Source organism: Antedon mediterranea, chromosome 1 (genome assembly GCF_964355755.1).
Source record: "Antedon mediterranea chromosome 1, ecAntMedi1.1, whole genome shotgun sequence".
In the NCBI taxonomy this organism is placed as follows: domain Eukaryota; kingdom Metazoa; phylum Echinodermata; class Crinoidea; order Comatulida; family Antedonidae; genus Antedon; species Antedon mediterranea.
Genome location: NC_092670.1, coordinates 20234779 through 20245961, shown reverse-complemented (window position 1 = coordinate 20245961; position 11183 = coordinate 20234779). Strand labels below are relative to the sequence as shown.

At 33.1% G+C, this 11183-nt stretch overlaps 2 protein-coding genes across 2 annotated transcripts; one reads left to right on the top strand and one right to left on the bottom strand.

The window, feature by feature from the left end:
- Window positions 1–261: 261 nt before the first annotated feature.
- LOC140061267 (protein BUD31 homolog) lies at window positions 262–1696 on the top strand. The gene is made up of 4 exons (XM_072107777.1): window positions 262–430; window positions 620–742; window positions 979–1145; window positions 1288–1696. The coding sequence occupies exons 1-4, from the start codon at window positions 337–339 to the stop codon at window positions 1336–1338; spliced, it is 435 nt and encodes a 144-aa protein (XP_071963878.1). The 5' UTR covers window positions 262–336; the 3' UTR covers window positions 1339–1696.
- A 229-nt stretch (window positions 1697–1925) lies between these two features.
- LOC140061258 (dual specificity mitogen-activated protein kinase kinase 4-like) lies at window positions 1926–10714 on the bottom strand. Its single transcript, XM_072107767.1, has 13 exons — window positions 10669–10714; window positions 9765–9887; window positions 9286–9388; window positions 8822–8882; window positions 8131–8244; window positions 7402–7521; window positions 6692–6811; window positions 6488–6539; window positions 6065–6192; window positions 5745–5816; window positions 5234–5382; window positions 4650–4695; window positions 1926–4227 (listed from the first exon to the last, which is right to left on the bottom strand). Exons 2-13 carry the CDS (start codon window positions 9784–9786, stop codon window positions 4114–4116), a joined length of 1101 nt encoding a protein of 366 aa, XP_071963868.1. The 5' UTR covers window positions 9787–9887; window positions 10669–10714; the 3' UTR covers window positions 1926–4113.
- Window positions 10715–11183: the final 469 nt, after the last annotated feature.

Genomic DNA, 11183 nt, shown 5'->3' with positions numbered 1-11183 from the left:
GATGGACCCCGTTGATTGAACATCATATTCATACCAGTAACAAAAAACATTGGTAACTATCAAAGATAGTGTACTTAGATTATAAATAATTCCTCCATGGTAATACTGTAATTAAATAGACATACAATCCATTACAACGTACGTACTACAACCATAGAGGAATTTATTGAACAACGTAGAAATCCAGTCTAATCATCATTTTAATGATTAAAATAATCAACATGCAAATAAAGTTTTCTAAATATTGAGGGCGCACTTCACAAATAAAACAATTGATGCGTTCCATAAACGCAAGTAAGTGAAGTTGTTATTTGTATTAAAAAAACGAATTCTAAGATGCCAAAGGTTAGAAAATCAAGGAAGAAAACTCCAGAAGGATGGGAATTGATTGAACCAACGTTAGATGAATTGGATCAGAAAATGAGAGAAGGTAAGCCGAGATTTTAGATTAGATAAGCTAGGCCTAGAATTAGGTCATGCAAGCGTGTAATTTCACTTTCTCGACAGCCAGTTGGAGAGTATCGGCCGATGGTCATCATGCGTGTGTCTTGAATGGGTTAGGCCTAGCGTAGGTTTCTTCTGCCTCTCTAATAATCAGTCATGTATTTCTTTATTTCAGCTGAAACAGAGCCACATGAAGGCAAGAGGAAGGTTGAGGCTCTCTGGCCAATATTTAAAATTCACCATCAAAAGTCCCGGTACATATTTGATCTATTCTACAAACGGAAAGCAATTACTAGGGGTAAGTACTAAGTTAGTTAAAAAAATGCCACACACATCATATCCTACGTCTGCGTATTGATCTTTGCTAAATTATAAATACCAAAAATGACGTTTTTCAAACCCCTGCCTCTAATCTTGTCTATAATTTTTTATTGCACAAACTCCATGAATTTGCTTCAATCAAATGTTTATATTATAAACAATGTAGCAAAATATATTATTATTATTAATAATAAACCATTATATTCATTTCAGAATTGTATGATTATTGTATTAAAGAAGGATATGCAGACAAGAACCTGATTGCAAAATGGAAGAAGCAAGGCTATGAGAGCTTGTGCTGTTTACGCTGTATACAAGCCAGGGATACCAACTTTGGAACTAACTGCATTTGTAGGGTACCTAAGGCAAAACTTGAAGAGGTACAGAAATACAACTATTAATTGCATGTTTTATCAAATTAAAGGACCAATTTAATATGGCAATATATTTGTCGCTATTTTTGGTGAAGTTCATTCATCAATATCAAAGGAAAGTAAACAATATTGTATTTTTATTTTTCAGGGAAAAGTTGTAGAGTGTGTTCATTGCGGATGCAGGGGTTGTTCTGGCTAAAAGTTCCTACAAATCTAGGACTGTAGAACTATCAGGAAATTACAGTAATAAGCACAATAAACCATGTGTACTGTAATTTACTGCAGTAAAACTGGCAGTTTGATGTAGTATCTTTTTCAACATCTTTCGTAAAAACCACAAAGTGCTGTACATTGTAAGCAAGACCATGATAGCAGTACTGAAAAAAAAACGCAAACCATAATATAACCACAGAACTTTGTAAAATAATTAGGATTGTAAGACGTTTGTAATATAATACTTCTCTGTGGTTGTATGAACTGTGATCATGAATGGTTTCATCAATGTATAAATGATTAGAATTTTGGTTAAAAAATTATATTAATAAAATGTTACTTCACAACATGGCCTTGAGTGTAAATGTTTATCAAAGATAAATGCTTTCATATACCAATATAGATGCACAGCCAAGCTAATAGAAACAATAAATTGTACACATGACGGTAGACCGTGCCGATAATCACTTAAAATTTACTGGAGTGTAAATTAAGCATTGAGTTAAGCTTGGTTCCCACTAGAAGGTAACGCAAGGACGTAAACGCAACGCAAGCGTTTTAACCAATGACAAGCGAAGTTATAGACAGTTAGCAATCACAATCGAATAAGCCATCGCTTGTGATTGGTCAATTCACTTGCGTTACGTCCTTGCGTTGCGTCGCTAGTGGGAACCACGCTTTACAGATCAACAGAAGTCTACCTTAAAGAGTAAATATAATTAAATTGGGTAATGACAATAATGAGCAATTAGAAGAAGAGCTGTTTGATGGAAAAAAACAGAAAGGATGTCCGAGGAAACAATTTTTTAACACAATCAAAAACCACTATCATGATGAATGACAATTGTTTTCCTTTAGTTTATCCATTAAACATACACTTCTAATTGTACTCGGACGACAGAAAAATATATAACCTTAGAAACTAACATATTTCAATTTTATTCATTCATAATTCTTTGGATTTACAACATAACTTGTAAGAGATTTGCTTCAAAATCAATACCTGTAACTTATAATTACTGCAGTAATTCCGATTAGTCGGATCTATTGCCGTAATTCTGAGTGTAGTCACTGCAGTACATTAATTGTTTTTTTTTATTTAACATCTACAAAAGAAACAAAATCTTGTAATTAGCCATATATTAAGTAATAACTGAGCAAACAATATGAGATCTTTTGCCAAAGTCCCAAGCTTCACAAACCCTAATCACCAATTAATATTCATAATCTTCAGTAATTTCAGTACAGTACATCTAGACGAACGTCTCGGAATTTTGCATATGGAGGAACGTAGGTATAAAAACAAAAATGTGTATAAACAAGAACAACAATATTCATAATATATCATACTTTAAAGTATACAAACATCTTATCAAGTCAACCGAAAAGGTCAAAATATTACTGTATATATTTTATACTAACTGCAGTAAAATCAATGTATGTACTTAACTTGCCCAATAATATTGTTTTAAGACTCCCTATCTTTGTATTTAATTGATTTCCATTGATTACTAAAAATTAAAGAATACATAATCATTGTTGTTGCTCAACAGTGTGGGCTAGAGAGACTGAACCATACTGATTCTGAGAAACCTAGCACGCTCCTGTTGCTTTTGTCATAGAGTATTTTATACACTAATATGTTTTTGTTTTAAATATATATGTATTTACACAAAAAATATACGATTTTCATATAATAAAAATGAAAGATATTATAATGTGTAATTCAAAAGAAAAAAAAAATTACAGTCCAGTATTATGGGACTAAAAAGTTCAAATAAATGCAGGTTGTATAACTTGTATGTTAAACTCTACATGCTAGATAAAACTGTGTAAATACGTCTTCTTGGATTAGCTGATTCGCTGTACTGTATCTATAATTTGCACAGTAGCATAGGCAAATGCTGTGATAAAGTGTCATATGTATCACATAGGCCATAAGCCTAACATGTGATATATGCATATACAGGACCGATACTAATTATACCAGTATGTAGAGATACAGTACAAGTGCCTGGATAACTTAAGAACTATAAATAACTGTATGTCTAGTGCAAAGCTCTGTCTACACTATAAAACTAGTTTGACAAAAAAACGTGATGTGCCCAAATATGGTAGTGATATGATGTCATCGCCTCCATATATGGACACATTTTTTTGTCACATAAAGGTTTAACTTTACTGGTTTTGTGTGGACTGTAAAGAAACAAAGCTACAAAAGTGTCTTTAATCTGTCCTTTGACCTCATGGCTACTCTAAAGGCTTGACACACCTTGACCCTACATGTTGAAAGCTAGAGAAACTACCAAAAGGTCACCGAAGTATTTCATACTTAGATATTAGCACGTTGCCTCATAAGATGCAAGCATTAAAAGTGAAAACAGATTTGTCTGTCATACAATTGAATACAATATGGTAATCATTTCCACCATTTAGGGGCATCTGTCTGAGAGTATTACACTATTAAACTCTATAATGGTGATTATGATCTAGGAGAAAGATGCGGTTGAAATTGAAACTTAATATATTTTCTAAACAAATTTTGGGAAAAATTCAAATCAGCCAAATTGCAACACAAACAAAGCCAAATAAACAAAAGGCATACAAATTTGCCCGAAACTATTGAAATTGAGAGGTTTATATTTTAAAAACAGGTTGTTTTCAATATCTCATGGACCACATAAGGTTTTATAGAAACTAGGAATTTTGGAAAACCCCCTACAAACCCATAAATTTGATAGATGTTGTCGACAAGACCTTGTTATACACGCACGTCGACAGCTGCTGGGTAGTTCCTAACTTGTGCAAGAATTCGTTGGAAATATTGTGCAACCCCGACATCTTCATTTGCATACCTATGTATGAATTTGTCCCGCTGTAAAGAATACAATTTGCATATCAAAAGCGTTAATAAAACATCAACAACAGGATATATGCAAACTTTTCCTAGGAAATAACTAAGCATATTGTTATTCTTAAGTATGTTTACAAAAATTAAAATTATGGATAGGCACTATATATCAATGAAAAGGCTTCAGTAGCTTAAAAGGTCATTAATCATTTAGTTAAACAATGTATTAATTGGGCAGGGTACTGATAGATATAGAATTAGGTATAGAACTTAGCAATGGCATTTTAACCAGCCATAGATGTTGCAATGACAACAACAATGCATTTAACTAAAGCTAAACTAGTTAGTCTAAAAAGTGTGCTCAAATATGGTAGTGATATGACATCATCATGTCCATATATGGGCATATCACATTTTTTTTGACAAAATCAAATTTTTGAACTTACCAGTAAATCTTTGTATTTAGGTCTTTTTGCCACATCCTTTGTTAAACTGAAAATGAAATTAAATATCTGATGGAATCTGAATCAATATTAATAATTTAATTATTTAAAGTAAAATAGTTCCTTGTCACTGTCCTCACATACAAACTCAAAGTTTTTTAAATCTTTATTTTTATGTTTTTAGGCACAAGGCCAAGGATTACCAATAGTAAATGAATGACTTTCCTATCAGATAGGTGGTTGTCCCCCTGATACAGGGGTTATTTTGTGAACCTGTTCACCGGGGTAACCCCTCTACTCGTCTCGAATGACGAACTGGGTTCTTTAAAGTGCACACGGGTTACGACTGTGTACACTGGACCATATCCGAGAAGACTTTTTCCACCACTAGAACTTGGAGCAAGTCGGCCTGGAACCCATACCAATATTGTTGGCTCTTTAAGTACACTGAATGGCGTCCCTGCCTTAACCGCTTGGCCATTTGACTGACTAAAACTGACCTGATATGAGATATCTCACCAACCGACAGCAAATCCGCCCCCCCCCCCCACCACCTAACCTATCACAATCCTTTTCCTAAAACTTACCAAATGTTAACAAATTCTGTGTATTCAGGGGAAAACTGATGCTCATCGTTGTTTGTAAGTTGAGGTGGATCCCCCTTGACCACTTGGGTCAACTGGTCAAACACACTTTGCCATTTTGGATATGGAAATTTTCCAGTGGAGATTTCAATCTAAAGTTAAAACAAAAAACATTAAATAAAATGGACAAGACATCTTGGATGCAAGATTGTTCACTATTATATCAACCACTTTATACTTATTATTTTTATATACACTACAGTAGATAGAAAACGCCTATTCTACATATTTATAAGGCCTTGCGAGATTCTGTGGAAGCTTTCCATCTTTAAATTATGTATGTTTTGATCATTATGAATCAAAGACGGTACGAAAAAAAAAAAAAGATGAATGAAGTATTATTATTATTATAAGAAAACTTTCCTGCAAAAAGAGGGGTAATATATGTTTAAACACTGTGGCCAGTCAGTCCTTATTAATCAAATATTTTATACAAATTACAGTGTCTACTTACTAAGGTAATCCCAAGGCTCCATACATCCGATCTAATATCAAACGTTGAAACTTGAGGATCAATTCGTTCAGGCTGTAAAGAGAATAAACCAAAACATTAGGCTCTGTCTACACTATCAAAGTTTATGTGACAAAAAAATGTGATGTGCAGCCCCATATTTGGGTATATCACTACCATATTTAGGAACATCAAACTTTTTTGATAGTGTTGACAAGCATATTACTTTCACATGTGGACAAATAAACCAATTACTGAATTTGTCTTTTTTCATAAAATCCATGTAATCCATGAAACTTGAAGAAAAAATAAACGTTACTTACTGCCATATATGGTTTGCAACCCGCATCTCTAGTTTTGGCGATTGAGTCAACAAGTTGACCACTGATGCCAAAATCGCATAGCTTGATTTGACCTTTGACATCAATTAAAATGTTGGATGGTTTGACATCTGTGGATAAAAGTATTTATTAGAGAAATTACAATTTCAAAAAACATCACTCGAATCCCAGTGCTGTATTTCCACATACTTATCTATTTCCGAGTATCATAGCAATATTTGGTAATACAGGATCTCATTTATATCACATGTAGTGCCTGTATCATGTAAGGTTAGGTTAAGGGTTAGTTTACTACTAGATACAAACACATGTGATGTTGTATTATACCATACCATATGATACATTAGAAACAGATACAGTAGCGAAAATCGGCAGAAAAAATAATTAATAAGAAGTAATATTCACCTCTATGTATAATCTTAAGTTTTTCTTTCAAATAGTGTAAAGCTTTGACGGTCTGTAAAAAAAAATTAAATAATTAAAATAAAGTGTCTCTCAAATCCTATTCAATTATTAATTACCAGAGACAACTTATTCTAACAAGCCATAATTTCACAATAAAAAATTACTGCAAAAACTGCAGTAAAATTAATCTTTATGTGTACTTACTGCCTCTGTCACTTTACCAAGTATTGGTTCTGGTATGCTTTGTTTTAAATGATTGTGATGGAATTTATAAAATTTATCAAGTGAGGTATCCATTAGTTCCATACAAATCCAACAATCGCCCTAAAATAAACACAAACGGTTATAACATTTTAACAAATAATATTTGGATAAAATAATAAAAAGCAACAATTGGATATAGGCAGATCAAGCTCATGTTAGTTCTCAGATATATAGCATACTTGAAACTTTACCAGAAGTAGTGGGCTCGAGTTAAAGGTACAACAATAGCAACATAAATGCTTGTTCGTTCTCGTTCTTATATAGCGCTAATTGCACAAAGTTTCGAAGGGCTTCACATTATTACAGCGGGTAATTTTTTTAATCAAACATGTATGGAAACGTACTCCCATAAAGCAGCTAGTAATCAGCGAAAGAGTGTTTTGACCTAAACAGGTACCCATTTATAGAGAGGAGAGAGGCAAACGTAAGTAAAGTGTCTTGCCTAAGGATACAAGCAATGCGGCGAGGGTTGGTTTCGAACTCGCAATCTTATTTTTATTTCTTTATTAGCCATAATGATCAGTAGTCCAACATCCAACACACTGCGGCCAACAACTACATAAACTTACAAGCAAAAAATCATCTATTATACAATACTGCACCTTCATGGAGATGCACATGTTATAAATATGTATTATTTTTAACCATACCTCTTTAAATAATGCTCCAAAGAACTTAATAATATAAGGGCATTCGCTGCTTCTCTTAACCACGTCTAAGTCCATTAACAGTTGCTTCTGGTCTTTTTCCTCTACTGTCGACCTAATTCTCTAAAGAAATATAATGAAATAGAATATATTAAAGCTAAATAAATTATATAAAAGTTTATGCTGGCCACTCAGGAAATGCAAGCTAACAGGAGAACATGGAATATGGAACAGGAAATGAAAAAAAAAGAGGAATAAACGTAATCAAGGAAATGCAACCTGTTATGAAGCATTTTTAGTTTATTTTCTTATTTCACCTTATTTATAGAGGGTGATCCTAAACAGTGTATGCTGACAATCAAGGGGCCCTCTTGATGAGTGACAGTGGCTGTACATACTAGTACACCGGGGTAAGCCACTACTCGTCTCGAAAGATGTACTAGGGTCTTTAAAGTGCACATGAGCCAGATGTGTACACTGGACCTAGGGTTTATAGTCCTTATCCGAGAAGACTCATTCTACCACCAGAACCATGGAGCAAGTGAGGCTTGAACCCTTGCCGATGTTAATATGGCAGGGTAATACGGTTCCACTGTCTTAACCGCTTGGCCACTAACTCACTCGTATAAGAATAATCAACAAAATGCAACTTTGATGCACTTAATACAATCAGAAACAAATAATATAAAAATAGAAAATATCAATGTAATATGATTAAGAAGTCTTGGGTACCTTCACCGCCATAAGCGTGTCACTTGGAATGTGTATCATTTTGTTAACCGATCCATAATTGCCACGTCCAATTTCTCCCTGGTCTTGTAAATCATGGGCAGTGAAGTCATAACACTACAAAATAAAAATAGTAAACAACCAGTTAGTTAAGCATTATATTTCCACTTAGCTTTGTAAACTTTTTAAACAAACCATGCATACACCTTTAAAGTCCCATTGACAGAATCCATTAATACAGATTGGGGAAAACCTGGTATTTTCGTTGTCAAATCTTCCATTTGTTTTTTCTTCACGATCGAAAGTGGGTGAATCACAGAAGAAAAGCGAAAATATCAATCCGTGCACACTTCATGTTGCAATTTATAGTGGGCCACTTAAATTATTACAATCAACTTATTTTTCATATTTGAAACTGTTTAAAGACGAAAAAGTTATTGCAATAGGACTATATAGTATTTATTTTTACATGTTTAAATGTAGTTTGTGACCTTAAATTTGATCTAAAATACGTAGGGAATGGGACTTTAACATGAGTTTTAGTATGAGTTTAGTATGAGTTTGGGGAAGAAACAACATTCACCAGTCCAGTCAAGAGTCATTCTTTTCTCTACAACCTGGCTGTACTGTATATAAAAATAATTTGCATATTTTTGCCCTCGCGTCTGATGATTAAATTATGCCAAATGATTACCTCATCAGGAGATATGTTTAACTTTCCTATGGATTCTAGACTTCTGGATTTCATCCTTTCTCTATAAAAGAAAAAAAAAACAAAAAATGTGTGTGTTTTAGGACAGAAGAAATGTAGTGTAGTAACAAGTGGCATAATGCATAATAATGAACATCTTGCTTTGAAATGATTCTTCTCTCCTAACTTCAATCGTACACTCAAATATAGTTGTAATATGCTCAAATATGGTAGTGATATAACATCATCATGTCCATATATGGGCACATCACATTTTTTTGTCACATAAAGTTTGATAGTGTAAACAGAGCTTTAGATTGGAAGCATCATCATTGTCTACAGTAGTAGATCCTTCAATTAAACCTAATATATTTTATAATGTGATGTTTTCATTGCCTTTTCTGTAAAAATCTAAAACCTGAATATTGTGGGTCTGCATTTTACATAACAAACATTGACAAACTTACAGATGTGTTGGGCCCCTAGAGGCAAAGTTCTCCTTTTTTTTCTCCGTGTGTATCGGGGAATCTATTTGCAGGGTAAGTCTAGGTCGACTTATAACCCCGGTCACTGTGGAAAAAACAAACAAAAACTAGTAAAATGCTTTTTAATTCATTTTTTAAACTATTAATAGGTTTCAGCTTAATCAAACTGATAGACTGATCACTTTGAATCAAAACACTAAACGCTGCCGACAATCGTTTGTTTATAATTGAATTCACATATTTAATAGCAAGTTCTCTTTAGATTCATTGGGTACAGTTACATGCTTTTTTTAAATTCATTGTTTGTATAATTGTATGTAAATCAAAATGTAAACCAATCAGTTTCATTTGTACCTCGTTGTTAAAATGACATTAAATAATATCGTATCGTACCTAGAAAGACTTGAGACTAAATAAAGTTACACATAAGAGAGTGGACTGTAGTAGTAGAGTGAACTTACCTCTAAAATTTGGTGCAGCCATGTCAGCTGGTCATCGAGGCATACAATGATTAAGTTTTTTTCAACATCAGAAAGAAAATTCAACTTTTTGTCTAAACGTCGGGCAAATACATCATCTCATATCTAAATACAATTTTAAAGATTTCTCAACATTTCCAACGTGGTAAAATTAAATTTAGAGTATACTGAAGGTAACATTTAATAAATTTATTATTTAATATTATATTGGTTTATGTTTTATTATATAAATGGTCCTGGCCTATGCTACTAACATGATAACCTGGTAAATTTACAGTATAATAATAATTATTTAATATTATATTAGTTTTGGAATTATTATTTATATAAATGACCCTGGTCTAGCCTAGGCTAACGTCATTAACAATATTTAATAATTAATTTTAATAAGTAGGCCTAGGCTATATGAATATTTTTATATATAAATTCATTAAAATATAATTAATTTAGAGCTTATGTGCCTAGCCTACTAAACAATATTCAGTAACACCTTTAGTTTACATTTTTTTACCAGTAATAGTATCTTATTAGACCTAGGCTAGGCCTAGTATAGGCTAGGCTGAGTGTGAGGCGTTCTCTAACCTAGGCCTACTCGTTTACCGGGTTTTACGGCACGCAAACAACAATGGAAGAAAGTCTCTCTAGTAATTAATGCTCGACAGCAGTCAGCACTATTAATTCCGCTAGTGTCTAGGTAGGAGGATGTCTAGTAGCCTAGCTAGCCTAGCCACATTTATTTCAAGATGTGAGGCATACTAACAGGTTAAAAAGAAACACAACCTACTATATTATTGAACACTAGTTCACGATTGATAACTTTGAAATATTATTTGAACAAAAGGAGAGTGTATTTATATTAAAAATAGCAAAATATATCAGTACGTACCTAGGCCTAAGGATAGCTGCTCGATCTTTAATAAATTCGGTGAAAAATATTTGTTCGAGCAGAAAAATATTGTCGCCCTCTATAGTTCATCTTCAACCTAAACTTCTATGAAGTCTGTAAAATTTGCGCATCTTCTCTTTTAGTTATCTGTTTCGGTAAATCATCATCGTCATCGTTTCATCATAGAACTATAATATATGGTTTATCAACATTATTATATCTACCACAGTTCAGGGGCGGACGAAGGGGTGTTGGCCTAACTGTCCAGACAACACCCTTAATTTCATACTAAATGTTTTTTCTGCCACTAAATTAAAATGTTTATTCTATTTCAATCAAAGATCTTATAATCTAAAGATAGGACACTCTCGGAATTTTACGTGCAATTCATGTAACACACATGGAGCTCATTTTATAGGGCGCCCTCTCGCTCAAACGAGTAGATTTATGGATCAGATATGTCTACTGTATTGTAACTGAATACTCATTTTTTTCATCACAATAATAGTATATGA